The sequence below is a fragment of the Petaurus breviceps genome, unplaced genomic scaffold (genome assembly GCF_028583685.1).
Source record: "Petaurus breviceps papuanus isolate PSGF00001 unplaced genomic scaffold, PetGlider_PUasm1.0 91133, whole genome shotgun sequence".
Classification (NCBI taxonomy): Eukaryota; Metazoa; Chordata; class Mammalia; order Diprotodontia; family Petauridae; genus Petaurus; species Petaurus breviceps.
This window is the reverse complement of record NW_027187419.1, coordinates 62,264,866-62,280,791: the sequence shown is the minus strand read 5'-3', so window position 1 is coordinate 62,280,791 and position 15,926 is coordinate 62,264,866. Positions and strand designations below refer to the sequence as shown.

General features: G+C 39.7%; 1 protein-coding gene and 1 long non-coding RNA gene across 3 annotated transcripts in view; one reads left to right on the top strand and one right to left on the bottom strand.

Moving 5' to 3' along the window:
• Positions 1 to 9,191: 9,191 nt before the first annotated feature.
• Positions 9,192 to 15,576, bottom strand: LOC138154694 (uncharacterized). Its single transcript, XR_011166665.1, has 2 exons — positions 15,388 to 15,576; positions 9,192 to 9,619 (listed from the first exon to the last, which is right to left on the bottom strand). It is a non-coding gene; the product is annotated as an uncharacterized lncRNA (long non-coding RNA).
• The window catches only part of FLT3 (fms related receptor tyrosine kinase 3), an 82,346-nt gene continuing 80,947 nt past the window's right edge, over positions 14,528 to 15,926 (top strand). For both annotated transcript variants that reach the window (XM_069079668.1, XM_069079667.1), the window contains exon 1: positions 14,528 to 14,900. In XM_069079668.1, coding sequence (XP_068935769.1) covers positions 14,852 to 14,900 — 49 coding nt within the window. In that variant the 5' untranslated portion in view covers positions 14,528 to 14,851. The remainder of the gene's footprint in view (positions 14,901 to 15,926) is intronic.

Genomic DNA, 15,926 nt, shown 5'->3' with positions numbered 1-15,926 from the left:
GACCACTCTACTCAAAAATATTCTTTCCATTAGGCTACCCCAGTGATTAAAATGTCCACCAAACTTTTGTCTGTTTTTAATTTTCCACTACTTAAAACATTAATTTGGATTGTCTTTGTTTCTGGAAGATCCTTGTTAAAATATAAATGTTACCCATTGAAAACCCTGGATTTCATTTATCAGATCAACTAAGTGCCACCTAACCCAGAAAGAAATGGGACCTAAAATGGGACCTAATATCACTAAGTTAATTGAAGGGAGAATGTTGAAGAAAAAAGAATTCCTGTAAAAGTGAGTCATGGTGGAAGATCCTGCACATATAAGGGACAGTATGATGATTCTAAGTGTCTAGCTAGTGGAGAGAAGGGATGAAACAGTAAAACAAAGAAAATGGGGATAGGTAGTGAGAACGATGAAAATAAATTTCATCTACTTTCACATTTTGCTGTGGATCTGACTAGTACAGGCAATAATCAAATTATAGATACTTGACTTGTCAGTGACTCATATATAGAGATGGTTATTGCTGCCTTACATTATTTATACAAACCTTCCCCATAACTGATGCCACCATTTACTGGATCATCAATGCCTCTTTCCTTGCTGTCTCTGTGTGTACCCCTCAGTCTTCCCTCAGGTCCAGACCCATGTTTCTCCCCTCTTTCTTGCTTCTAGGCTCCTTGGCTGTACTGTATTGGCAGTAATGCTCACTTAGTAGTGTCTTGACCATCTCCCCTTTTCCTTGACCTACCTCCCTGCTCAAAAGGACACTGAAGATTTTAGGGTTCAGAAGAACCTAAAATTTAAGGTCATGTACAAGCTTCCTAAGGGGACATGGGGCTTAGGGTTAGTTTCAATAGTATTTCAATTAAATTATATTTTAAAAAGACTTTTGCAGGTTGACTTAGGAGTTAAATTATCATTTCTAATATTATTTCTAGGGGAAAATGCATTCAGACTTTCAAATAGACCTAAAAATGGAGTTTTGGAGAATGACTTTTGTTAAGCAGGGGACTGATAAAGGATCTATGTATAGCAAATGCCCAAAGAGTACTTCAAGAACACCACTAATTGTCCTAACTAAATTTTTTTTCTGGCAGAACTTTCTGAATGCTATATTAACAAAATCGTATGAGATTCAGACAAGGGAACCGAAGATGCTTATCATGGAGAAGAGAAAACTTAGGAGGGACATGATAGCTATTCCTGAGTATTTGACAGGCTACCATGTGTAAGAGAGAGTATGCTTGTTCTTTTTTTTTTGTTGTGTTGTGTTGTATTTGGGTTCTTTTGGAGGGGTGTTTGGAGGAAATCAGGGTTAAATGACTTGCCCAGGATCATACTGCTAGTAAGTACCTGAGGCTGCGTTTAAACTCAGGTCTTCCTGACTCCTGCTCTATCCACTGCACCACCTAGCTGCCTCTTGGAGTATATTTGTTCCACTTGGCCCCAAGAAGGTAGAACTGGAAGAATGCTTAGAAGATGGTGAGGAGCAGATTTATGTCTCATTTTTATGAGGAAGAACTTCCTAATAACTAGAAACAACTGCCCCAAATTAGAACAGGCTTTCTCAAGAGGTAGTATACTACCCCTCACTAGAGGTTTTTAAGCACAGGTTGGATGACTAGAGGTCCAAGTCAGACAGAGATACAGGCTGGGTCCAGGTAGTGGGGCATTGGGGGGGATGCTGCCTCCCTCTAGCCTCCTGTCACAGTTCATTGTACTGCAGTGTGATCGCTCCTGCTTTCTCCCTAGCCCTGGATTGCTATAGCATATGTATATTCTGACACTATGGGACCTACAGCAGGTAATTTAACGTCTCATAGCCTCAGTCAGCTTTCTAAGGCTTACCTACTGTGCTCTATATAAGTTGTGATTTATACTGATGCAGTATAGTAGGATCCCAGATTACTGACGTCCTGGCATCCTTTATGTCCCTTCTTCTGCATAGCTTATTACATATATTGCAACCTACTCATGCTCAACATACGCTTCTCCATTGTCCTTTGAGTCCCTCTAACTTTGATTCTTTGGAGATTACAGTTTCCTATAGATTGTAGTTATCAGTCAATAAATCTACCGACCAATCAGTGAGTATTTCTTAACTCTAACTATGTTCCAAGCACTGTGCTAGCTGCCAGGAGTAACAAGGAAAAAATTAGTCCATATCCTCAAGGAACTTACACTCTATCAGGGAGATGGCATGTACATAAATATACATATGACACAATACAAGATAAAAATAAATAGAAGTTTACTTGCAGCTGGATGAAAGGAAAGATTTCATGTAGAATGTAGCACTTAGGCAGAATTTTAAAGCACAAAAGTGGATTCTAAAAGGTAGAGGGGTGAGGAGGGAGCATATTCCAGATACAACAGAGACTTTTCTGGCCCCCAATGTCTGGAGACTATGTATATGGTACATTTCACTCCTCTAAAAGGGTGCTTTGGTATTTTTTAATAGTATTTTATTTTTCCCGAATTGTATGTAGAGATAATTTTTAGCATTCATTTTGACAAGATTTTGAATTCCAGATTTTTCTCCCTCCCTTCTTCCCAAAATGGTAGCCAATTTGATGTAGGTTATATATGTGGAGTTATGTGAAACATATTTCCATATCAGTCATAGTTGCAAAGGAAGAAACAGGTCAAAAGGAAAAAAAAAACATGAAAAAAGTAAAAAAGTATGCTTTGAACTGCATTTGGAATTCATCAGTTCTTTATCTGGATTAGCATTTTCCATCATGGGTCCTTTGTATTTGTCTTGGATCACTATGTTGTTGAGAAGAGCAAAGTCATTCATAATTGATCATCATACAAAGTTGGTGATACTATGTACAATGTTTTCTTGGTTCTGCTCATTTCACTATGCATCAGTTCATACAAGTCTTTCCAGGTTTTTCTGAAACCTGCTTGCTCATCATATATGATTCTTGTCACACAATAGCATTCCATTACATTATATATCTCAAGTTGTTCAGCTGTTCCCCGATTGGTGGGCATGCCTTTAGTTTCCAATATTTTGCCACCAAGAAAAGGGCTCCTATAAATATTTTTATACATACAGGTCCCTTTTCCTTTTTTATGATCTCTGGATACAGACTTGGTAGTGGTATTGCTGAATCAAAGGGCACGCACAGTTTAGTTTTCCTTTGGGCATAGTTCCAAATTGCTCTCCAAAATCGTTGCATTAGTTCATAACTCTACCAAAAGGGCATTATAGTCCCAATTTTCCCACATCCTCTCCAACATTTATCATTTACCTTTTTTGTCATATTAGCCAGTCTGATAGGTGTGAGGTGATACCTCAGAGTTGTTTTAATTTGCATTTCTCTAATCAAAAATGATTTAGAGCACCTCTTAATACAACTATAGATCGCTTCGATTTCTTCATTTGAAAACATCCAGTTCATATTCTTTGATATCCTCAAATATAGAGAACTGAGTCAAATTTATAAGAATACAAGCCATTTCCCCAATTGATAAATGGTGTTTTGGTATTTTAAGGGAGTTTGAGGAGGGTGTCCAGTCTCTCTGCCATTGGTTCGAGCCTTTGCTGTTGTCCTCCTTTCAGTTTTAGGGGTTCCCTAAGCCTCAATTCCATTTAAGCACTTAGCAGTCAGATTACGTTTAACAATGAAATATTTACATCAAGGATATAGCAAGAATAAAAACACAAACAATACCTGGAAGTCAAATCCCTTCCTACCCCACCTCAGTCTCTTGTGAGAGGAAGAGGATTAGGTTCACAATTTAGCCCAGTTCCACCTAGTTCCAAGTCCAAAGCCCACCTTGGGTTTGAGTTCCAGGAACCTTAGCTTCTCAGGACTTCCTTGCTGGCCTGGCAGCAACACCAGCCTGAAATCTTGCCTCTAAGGTTGGCATGGCTGGAGTCCAGGTCCAGTGGAGATTTTTCTGCCTGCGTCTACAACTGAAAAGGACAAACAAACCAGACTAAAACAAAACTACAGCTCATTTCTCAGGCCATGAAGTAAAAGGGGAGATCAGGAGAAAGTAGTTTTCCCCACCTTTACCAACTCAATTCATGGTACCCATATTATGAGTGAACAGGACCTTCACCCTTTCTGGATAGGGGGTGAAACTTTGAGTGGGGTGTAGGAAGAGTGACTGTCCCAGTTTCATAGCTTTTAAAACATAGTCTATTCTGGTTATGTAATTGATAGAAAAAGGCTACTCCTGTGTGGTAGAGGAAAGCAGAGTGTCTTCTTCCAGAAAAAGAGTGCCTCCATGTGCCTCTGGACACATACAGCAAAGTTCCCATTATACAGCTCAGACACAGAGAAGAGTGTCATGTGTGAGTAATAATTTATAATAAAGTTGTAATGGTGGGTTGGAGTCATGTTATGAAGGGTATTAAAAGTTAAACAAAGGAAAATGAAGTATCACTAGGAGAATATTGGTGTCAAAGAGACGAGGTTTTGTGTCAGGAAGTAATTTTGGATCTTTAAAAGAATTGCATAAGTTCCCAAATGCAATTCAGTCCTCTCCCTTCTCCCTGTTGAATTCTGGGCCATTTCACGTGTTAGCTCTAGAAATCATCCAAGTAATAAGTACTTATCTATAACTCATTTGACTGTGCATCTAACTATATGTCAGACTCTGGGTAATAACCATTTTTTATCTGTTTGGTTTTTTCCTTTGTGAATTGTGAGGATGAACCTTTTTCAGTGACCATGAATCATCCTGAGGAAGCATTGCAATATTCTGAGACTTGATGTAATCAGCACCATACCATATGTAAGCTGGAGCCTTTGAAGGATCTCACCATCTATAGATAATTCCTCATCTATTTGGACTTTTTGAACCATGACAAATAACTTTAACAAATATAATTCATCCCATACTTGATAAACAGAGGATCATTGACAAAAGTTGCATTGATCCAGATATCTGAAATGTTCTAAATACATGTTAAGGAGAAACCTTGTTGGAAAAAAACCTTTAAGGTTCTGTTTAGCTCTAAGAAGTTATTAAGGTTGGTTATTAGAACTTACAGAAGTTTTTGCTAAGAGTCAGAAAATCCAGTTAATGTGGAAGGAAAGAAGTTCTATTATTTATCATACTTAAGGGAAAGCCATGTGGCTTAAATACAGATTCTCAAAAGAACATGGAGAGACAGTGGTAATAAGCAAAGGTGTTAAGGCTATATTCTGCTCCTTCCCTCAAACAGAGGCAGAAACAGACACTTCCTAAAGTAGTCACACATAGATCTCCGACACTGGGACCAGTCTCAATGCCTACAAAGTAGGACAGGGAGATATAGGAAATAGATATAATCAGAGATGCCATCAGGGAAACTGCATGATAGTCTTTAAGTCATGGCAGGAGAAAGGAATGCACAGTGGTCTTGGAAAAAAGATACTCCCAGGACTTGGTGCATAGTTAGACCAAGCTCCCATCAGTTCAATGGTTGGGACTCCTTAAAGCTGCCATTACTCCATGTTATCAGTCCAAGTCAGCGATCAGTGCAGCTTCAGTAAACTGAAGAAGGTCAGATATCTTGCGGGGAAGAAAGGGGGTCCCACACAGGCACATCTGATTCATTTACAATTTGATGTCACAAAAAAAGGGCACCAATTTATTAAAAACCTACAAATATATAATCTGGAAGTTTTCAGGCATAGATGGTTATAAGGGATGGGAGACAGAGAGAGAGAGTGAAAATGTGTGTGTGTGTGTGTGTGTAGGAGTGTTCAGAAAAGGACAAGGGGGGGATAAATACAAACCAGAAAAAGATGACATCTTAGAGAAGAGACAATCTTCTGCCAGAAAGACTAGTCCCAAAAGACCAGAGAGTTTTCTGGACTACAACAGTATGTTCTTTGACAGACTGGCTATTCCTGTAAACAACTTTAGTACTAGGTACAACCATGTTCAACCAAGCTCACCTAGGCACACAGCCCCTGTGATTTACCAAAATAACATTTGCCAAAATGATGAAGTTAAGAGAATACATAACCTGTCATGAAAACCCAGTGAAGTGAAACATTGCAACAATAACAGAGAGCAGGAAGTAAGCCCCACACTCAGAATGTTAGCATCGTTCAAGCATGGGGTAGTGGATTCAAGCCTCTTTTTAAATTAATTGCAGAATATAGAAGAAGAATAGAAAAAAATTAGGCCAGAGGACATCTTTTAGGGTACCTGTTCCCTGAATTGTGTATCCACAGTAGCTAAGAGATGGAGTAGTCCAAGAGGCCTTTGATTTCACTCCAGAGGAAGGCATCCCATCACTAAAATCTTTGGTCTGCATCATCTTGCTGTTGGGCTTTTTGCCCCTCATCTACTCTGGATTGTTTACCAAAAGCTCAGGTGCTGCTAGAGTGTCCATCTAGGTTAGAGGTCCTTAACTTTTTGTGTCACGGACACCTTTGATGGTCTGGCAAAGCTTATAGACCCCTTCTCAGAATGGTGTCTTAGATGCACAAAATATAACACATTGGATTACAAAAGAAACCAACTGTATTGAAGCATGGTTACCAACATACTTTTAAAAACCACAAATTCCCTGAAATCTATCTATAGACCCTCAAAGGGTAGACCCCAGAATAAGAATCCCTGCTCTAGTCATACATCCTTATTACATCAGACCTAATTTCCCTTAATTTTCTTCTGAGTCTGGAAAAGCCTAGACTGAGAACATGTAAATCTAGAACATTCCACTGGGGACAATGGGGCCTTTTGTCTACCAGATCAGGGCTGCCCCATCAATGATGTACAAGAATGGGAAAAGAACCATGGGTTATTAAAAGACTTCTGCCTCAGGCTTTGCACCTCTATATGGATTACCTCTACAACAATAATTCTAAACAATTTGACCTTTAAAATAGGAGTTTTTAGCCCAATATATGACACCTAAAAATCTCCAAATCACATAGACCACAAACTTACACCCTTTCCCATGAGTTGACAGCAGATGCGTTATCCTTTGCAGATAATTTTTCAAGCAGAGAGCAAAAGTCTACATAGATAGAATAGTAACTTGAATGGGTGCATTAAACTAAGATTCACTCAGAAACTCTGACTCCAAAGTGAGTGCTCTTTTATATTGTACTTCCTTCTATATCTGCCTCCCTCCCATAGTAGCCACATGGCCAGGGGCAAAAGTTACAGATGAGGTTTGCCATCCGCATGGAGGACAGGGTATGGAGGTTGAGAGGGGGAGAATTTTTACATTGGGAGCTCCCTGCACTGATGAAATCACAGGTCCAGACCAAAATAAATACCATCTATGGGTTTCTTTTTGTATTCCTTAGCTTCATATGGAATTTTATTCCTTCTTTTGTTGCTATTAATTTAATTTGTTATTTATTGTTGTTACATGAAAAATATTCAGGGAGACATTTGTGTAGCTGATGAACTAACTTAGACTCTAACTTCAATGCAGTCAACAATAAATATTTTTAAACCCACCTTAAATATATGATCAGCTATCCCTAATTATAGTTATCCTAATTCATTGGAGTTATGCTTGGACTTTACTGAACTGGAAGGGAAATAGGGAGAAATTCTAATGACCTTTCAACCAAGATAGTTTTAAGTGTCCCTATTCAAGTACAATATGGTTTTACTATCTTCTTCCTTTTTTGACCCTCGTTTTATTTTATTTTATTTTGCTTTTTGAAGGGCAATTGGGGTTAAGTGACTTGCCCAAAGTCACACAAAATGTGTTAAGTGTCTGAGGCCAGATTTGAACTCAGGTTCAGCTGACTCCAGGGCCGGTGCTCTATTCACTGCACCACCTAACCACCCCTTGACCCTCATTTTAAAAAATTATCCTTCAAAACTTAATTTTTTTAACCTATGTTTAGCAAGAAATTTCACTTTTATTGCTTGCCCTTTATTCTGCCACAAAGAATATCCTTCAGGCTTGGAAAAGAGTAGAAACAAAAGAACATGTCTAAGGATTGCTATCAAATAAGATGTTCATAGGTAATAATCACCTAGTTCCAGCTGCAAAGCAGACTAAATTCTTTGCTGCTAAGAATCCAGATAGAATAGAATCTGTATAGGGCCAATATAAGATTCTTAATTAAATTAGCACCCCAAAAAAACAAATGAAGTGTTTTTCAATCTCCTCAATTCTTCTTGTCTGCTTTTGTTGACCTCTCATCTGATACTTCCTCCTTTATTTCTTCTTCCTGACTTCCTCTTTCAGGAATTATCCTCCTCCTGCTCTTGTAAGAAGCTATTAAAACAAAAAAAAAGAAGAAGAACCTATTGCCTTTTGTAGAATCACCTTTTGGTGATCTATTTTGTTTACCACCAGAGTGTGTTTAGCAGCTACTCTATGAAGAACACTCTTTTTGCCTTTGAGGGAAGTTCAATGACAGATAAAGCTGATTCCTGAGCCTCATGGAGAATACAATCTAATAATTAGTACAAAAATTCCATAGGTTCTTCCCTAACCATCTGAGTTTCTTTGAAGATGCAAAATCTATCTGATTTTGTGAGCCTTAGTTAGGACTAACATAGGATCAGAGCAATGACTAGAGGGAAACTAATTTGATGTTTTACCCTACAAGGTAGACAATTGCCAAAGAGGAGGGAAATTTGCCCAAGTGAGATATTTAAAGGGAAGCTGAGAAGTCCTTTGAAGACAGCAGAGCTTGGCTTGTCGCTAGATTAGGACTGGTGGTGGGACAGGGGCAGAGCTGTGACTTATATGAAACCTATGAGAGGATGGTGAAAATGGAGGTGAGGGAACATCTTCATTGTTTTTGGAGATTCTCAAGGCAGAAGCAGAAGTTTGTGGGATATGAATTCTGACCTGTTCTCTATAGCAGAGAGTGGCCCATTTTTGGTCCTCTCACCCAGAAAGTCTGTCCCCTCTGTTCTATCAGCTATGCAGCCCAAAGGCCTCTTTGCCTGAGGAAAACTTTCGTTCCATTCTATCACAGAGAATAAAAGCACCAATTGTCTAAGGACCCTGGAGATTGGGCCTGCTTCACTTCCTGTCCTTTACCTAGCCATTTTGGTTTACCTGGTATTAGATTTGAAGCATCCAGACTTGACCATAAAGTCTTAATAGTAGATTTACCATTCTCACTCTTATTGTCTCATGACCCCTCTCCCCATCACTCCAGGAACAATTCTACTCTTGGTTCCAGACCAGGATTTGTCCCAAAGGGAGACAGTAAAAGAGATACTCAGTGTATGGACAGGAATAGGGTTTAAGACAGGTGATTTATTACTACTTGAAGGAGACAATGGTAAACTTAAGAAAATCATGGCATGAATTAGAGAATTAATAGAACAAAGTAAAGTACCTTGATTTATTGCCAGTACAGTCAGCTTAGAGGTTAAAATTTAAGTTTCTTTGGAACTTAAACAGTTTTTGCAAGGCTACTAATTAGCTATGTTACATCTCCACTCTTCATTGTCAGATCAAACAGTGAGGGTCTGGAAGGATGAGGTGAAGAAAGAGAGAAAAAGTTTCTGTCCCTGCTGGACAGCCATACCATCTCCAGGATGCCTTAGCCTCCCCTCTCCTTGCTTTTACCTTGAAGTGTTGTCAACTGGTATTTCACATTCTCCTCAGCCCCAGAGTCTTGGGGTTGGGTGGGAAGATCAGGTTAAAAGTATTGGTTAAGTCACCCTGTGAAGGAAGGGAAATCAACCGATAATCAATAAACTTTTATTAAGCATCTACTATGTTCCAGGCACTATACTAAATGCTGGAGATGAAAGAAAGAAAGAAAGAAAGAAAGAAAGAAAGAAAGAAAGAAAGAAAGAAAGAAAGAAAGAAAGAAAGAAAGAAAGAAAGAAAGAAAGAAAGAAAGAAAGAAAGAAGAAAGGAAGGAAGAAAGGAAGGAAGAAAGAAAGAAAGAAAGAAAAAAGAAAGGAAGGAAGGAAGAAAGGAAGGAAGGAAGGAAGGAAGAAAGAAAAAGAAAGAAAGAAAGAAAGAGATAATTCCTGTCCTTAAGGAATTTGTTGTTGAATGGAGGAGACAACATGCAAACAAATATATCAAAGCAAGCTTTATATAATATGAATAGGAAATAATTAGCAGCACTATAATTTAGAGAGGTTGGGGAAGGCATCCTGTAGAAGGTTGGATTTTAATTGGGACTTAAAGGAAACCAGAGAGGTCAATAGTTGGAGTGGAAGAGGGAGAGTGTTCCAGGCATTCAGAACAGCCAGAGAGAATGCAGGCAGTTGGAGAAGTGGAGTATCTTGTTCATGTAACATCTGGGAGGCCAGTGTCAGAGTTTGTGTCTGGGAGTAAGGTATAACAAGATTGGAAAGGTAGGAGGAGGCTAGGTTATGAAGGGCTTAAACACTAAATAGAGCATTTTCTTATTTGGTCTTAGATGCAATAAGAAGGCACTGGATTTTATTGGATGGGGTGGGGTTGGGGTTGGGGAGACATACTCTGACCTGCATTTTAGGCAAATTACTTTAGTGACTGAATGGAGGATGGATTGGAGGAGGAAGAGACTAGAGGCTGGGAGACTGATAATAATCAAGGCATGTGGTAATGAGGGCCTGCCCTAGAATGGAAAGAGCTACTGGGGAAGAGAAAATGCTCCCCCAGGCCAAAGAGTCCTCCACAGCCTCTCAGACTACTCTGATTTAAGAAGGCAGGAAGATGGTAGCAGCATCTGAGGAAGGTCAAGGTAGAAGAGGAATCCAGCCCTTTAAGCTCTGCTAGAAGGCTATTCTTCCTTGGAAATGCTTTTGTCTCCCTAGTTCCCAGAACTTTGTTCTCTCAAAGTTTTGAGTTCCCAAGATGCTTACATTTTCCTTTGTAATAGAGGTGGCTCAAGGTTAGGGGCAGGGTACACCTGAAAGAATTGAAGCAACTCTCTCCCTGGGTATAAGGACTACAGATATATGCCACCTCATTCAACCTACGATAACTTCTATTGATTCTGTTCATTTTTTTAAACACCACCCTCATTTTCTGATATATGACACTCTATCCACTAAGTTCTCCTTTATAATAAAGAAAAACAATAAAATGGTTAAGCTAAACTATTTGACACAATGATCAAGTCTATAATCATACCCCATATTTACTACCTATAGTCTCTGAAGGAACTTTGTCCTCAGGTGTAGGAATTACAGGCATGTGCCATTTCATTCAACCTACAACAACTTTTAAAAAGGTTTTATTGGTTCTGGGTTTTTTTTTTTACACCACCATCATTTCCTGATACATTCCACTGTATCCATAAAATTCTCCTTTATGATAAAGAAAAACAGTAAAACAGTTAAGCTTTGCTAAACTATTTGATGCAACCATCTAGTCTGTAATCATACCTTATATTTACTACCTGTAGTCTGCTTCCAACTACTGAGTAGGAAGGAGGAGTAGTTCATTATTTATCCTCTGGAACCAATGTTGTTTACCATATTAACTGACATTAGCTTCCCTCTTTTATATTTCTGTCTTGATTTATGTTACTGTTATCAACATACATATTGTTTGCTTGGCTTTGTTCTCTTTTCCCTGCATCAGTTTCCATAGTTCTGATCGTATTTCTTTGACTTCACATATCAATCATTTTTTTTTTAATTTTCTTTTTTGGAGGGGGGAAGTCAAGGCAATGGGGTTAAGTGACTTGCCCAATGTCACACAGCTAGTAAGTGTGTCAAGTGTCTGAGGCTGGATTTGAACTCAGGTCTTCTTCACTCCAGGGCTGGCACTCTATTCACTGAGCCACCTAGCTGCCCCTATCATTTCTTACAATACCTTCATATACCACAGTTCACTCATCCATTTCACAATCCATAGGCACCTAGTTTGTTTCCAGTTTCTTGTAACCACAAGAGTATAATATGAATACATACATACATGTGTATATACATACAAATTTACATGTACACACACATGTAGAAAAAGAGAGTTCCACATGCTATTGCTACTTTCAAAAATTCCAGAGAGAATATTTGCCTTCACAACAATTCGTGTGAAAAAGACCTAGTTGATTTAATGGTGAACTTGCTCAGTGAGGCAACAGTGCGACATGGCAGTCAAAATTTACTTTAATCATAGGTCACATTAATAAAACTTCAGAGTATTGAACAAGGAAAATTATATTTCTTTTGTCCTCTGCCTTAATTAGACCAACTCTGGAGTATTTTGTTCAGTTTTGGTGGAATCCTAACAAAGCTGCCCCAGCCCCAATATTCTAACTTCCTTATGAGCCCCATTGAACAGCAGGTATGTCCTGATTTAACCACATAATTTACCTTTAACCACACCACAGACCCCCAGACTCAATATAGTCATTGCCTCTAGCTAGATACTATCCCCAGAACCAATTCACCTATTTGAACAGATGTGTCCTTGTACTCAACCACAATCATATCATCCATTTAGCCCAAGACAGGACCAGAATATTTAACTATCCATCTTGACCAGGCAGGATCACAATAGCTAGCCAATCAAAAAGCAGCATGACCAGGATATTTGACCACTGAGCCATAGAAGGGACCTCTCATCTATTACCTAATCCCTTAACAAATCCTTCCTGCCTTTTAAAAATTCATAAATTCTGTTGTGTGATCAGCATCATTACACTATAAATTTGCCTAAGTTGCCAGTTCCTCTTGGAACACAGCCTGCTTTTGAGGACCATCAAATCCTTAATAAATGCCTGTACTTGGATTAGAGGTGGTCTCACTCTGCATTCTTTGAGATGGTGCCACCACAATACCATGAAACCACAACAGTTTGGTGTGCTACATTTTAGAGAGGATGTTGACAATCTATAGCATGTCCAAATGAAGGTAACAAGGAGGGTAAGGGGACTTGAAACCATGCCCTACAAGGATCAGTTTAAGGAACTGAGAAAAGACTTATGGGTACATGACAGCTGTCTTCAAGTATTTGAAGGGTTATAATGTTGGATGATGGAAGGATTAGGAGCAGGAGATTTGAGCTTGATGTAAGGAAGATGAGAGCTATCCAGAAGTAGAATGAGTTTTGTCTGAACCTTTCTTTGGAGAGAGTAAGTTCCGCATCCTTAGAAGTCTTCAAGCACAGTTTAGGTGACCACTGGTAAGAGGATTTCTGCTTATGTATATGTTGGACTAAGTGACCTATGAGATTTCTTCTATCTCAGATTTTATGCTTCTATGATTTTATTATCTAATGCTTATAGATTTTCCACTTCTAAAATTTATACTTCTTGAATATCTGAATAAAATTATTATACAAATTAGAACACCATCAATTGTGTTATATGAGGGGAAAATAATGAAAATAATTTAGAAATTGGATTCTTAGAGTCAGAAAGGACCTTATACATCATGGAAAGAGTATTAGATTTGGATTCAGAGGGTCTGAATACAAATTCTGGTTCTTCCACTCACTACTTGTGTGACTTTGGGCATGTTACTTTGAACTAATTTGTTCATCTCTAAGATGTGGGGCTTGAATTAATGGCTTTTAAGATAACCATCCATTTCTCAGTCTAAGGTCCTATGATCCATGAACCCCTAATTTTGCAGATAAGCAAACTAAGACCCAGAGGGGCTTAATAATTTGTTCTACTTGACTTGGAAATCCATGTGGATAGGGATTGAATTTTATCTTTTTTTTTAATCTTAATACCTAGAGCAGTGATCTGTAGATAATAAGCACTTAATGAATTTAATGGATTAATGGATTTTTCCCCCCATTTATACAACTGTATAGAGGAAGAATCAGAATTTTATCTGGTGTTTATCTGCTATACCATGTCTTGAATTCTCATACAAATTAGAAAATCACATTCAGCTTGCAGTTTTCTAATCCCACAGCAGAACATAGATAACCTAACCATACTTTCTAATTTACTTTGGAATGTATGCAGTTCATGATTTTGATTTTTTAGGGAAGAGGCAAAGATTTTCCTTTCTGGTTGTATCTAGGTACATTCCTTGAATGCTACTCTTCCTGGCAACCTGGAGTTAGGATGTTAGGTACAGTAGAAAGAGCACAGACTCTGAAGTCAGAGACCCTGCATTAAAATCCTGCATGGGAAGTTTACTACCTGTGTGACCTTGTACAAATTGCTTCAGCTCCCTCCAACTCAGTTTTCTATGAAAAGTGTTTTACATACATTGTTTCATTTTAGTCTCACAACAACTCTTTGAAGTAGTCATTATAGATAATTTAAAGGTGAGGAAACTGAGTCTCAGAGAGGTTGTTACATGGTTATGATTACAGAGCTAATAAGAATCCAAAGTACGATTTAGACTTAGGTTTTCCTGACTCCAAATCCATCATTTGATCCACTGTGACAGGCTAAATATTCACTCTTCACGGTCCACCTGAAGTACCAGCTCCCTTACAGAGAAAGCAGAAGTAGTAATGTAATGCAAAGTGATGGATTCGAAGTCAGAAAGATCTAGTTTCAAATTCTGCCTTTGACATTATCTGTATGACCATTGGCAAGTCCCTTTGCCTCTATGAGCCTCGATTTCCTTAAAATGGGGATAATCAATACCTGTCATGGACTTGTTATGAGATGCATCTGGAATACTGTATATAAGTATGCAAACTTTAAAGCCGCGCCCACAGGCTCCCCATGCCAGCACCACTTTCTTTACACTTGGGGCTCTGCCGGGCAGGTCGGACACTTCCCCTAGGAAAGTATTTCCAACTCCCAACTCCAGCCGTATTCCTCCTGGCCCAGCCCCACGCGGTCACAAGAAGCAATACTAACGTAGGGTTTCCCCCGCTCTTCTACTTTGCAGCAGTTACGAGGGAATTTGTGGTTGGTGACGCGCAGCCTTAAGAGCCACCTGCAGCGCTTGGCGCGCCAGACTGGGGAGGGATCTGCGGGCTCGGGGCCCGCAGCCGCCGGCCTGGGGGACCCCTGTGGCACGGGAGGCCATGCTGGTGTTCTGGTTCTACGGCGGCCGCGGCCAGCTCCAACTACTCGGTAAGGACCTCCCCTAGCAGAGCCACGGTCCCAACCTCCTTCCTTCACTCTCCCTCCTTCCCTCACTCCACCGCCGCCGGCTCTCCTTTCTCTCCTGCTTATTTTTTGCTTGCCTCCCCAGTCCCCATGCGCACTCTCTATCCAGCTCCATTTTGCGCTCTTTTTCAATGGTTTTGCCTCACTCCTTTGCCTTCCTTTCTTCCCCGATTTTCTGGCGTCTTCCTTGCCCCTCCTCTTTTTTCATCTGACCCTCCTCATCCGGCCTTCTCCTTCCCCCTCCAATCGCTTCGAACTTTTCCTCCGTTTCTAGCTTTTCCCTTTCGTTCATTCCCTTTCCTTCCTCTGGAACTCACGCCTCTTGCTCTTTCCTTCATCCCTAAGCGGTGTACTCTGATTCCCGGCCATCTCTCCTCTAGTCCCGTAACGTTTAACTCCCCCCATCCCCCGTCAGTCCCCAGAGAAACTCCCATCTCTCCCGGGTCCATACCCGCCTGGGGGCACTGTGTGGCCGGGGGAGTTTGGCGTCCGGGGTCTGGTGGTAGAAATCAGACTCCGACGTCGGGGTGAGCTGGCAGCGGATGGTCTGGCTGTGGACTTCATGAGAGGGTAAAACAGAGAGTTGCGCAGGGGCATCCATCTCTCCCTGATGGTTTTGTTAATGGAACGAACTGTGGAGGAAAACATGCTCTCAGCACTCTTTCACCCCCGACAAAAAAAAAAAAAATTCAAAAAAAAATTATCAGGCAGTGAGAAGACTGTAAAAATAGAAATTAAAAAGTATGCAATTATAATTTAAATACTAAATTATTGTTTCTCCAAATCTCAGTAGTTTTACTCGAGCTAGGTTGAAGCAGCTGTAATAGAAAGGGTTTGGAGTTGTTTTTGTATTGTCTACTATCTGACTCTAAGTCTCTTAATTTTTCTGGACCTCACTTTCCTCATCTAAAAATAAGGAGGTTGGACTAGACTAGACCATCTCCGAAGTCTTTTGCAGCTTTAAAATACAGGTTTTAGACGGAGGGTTCT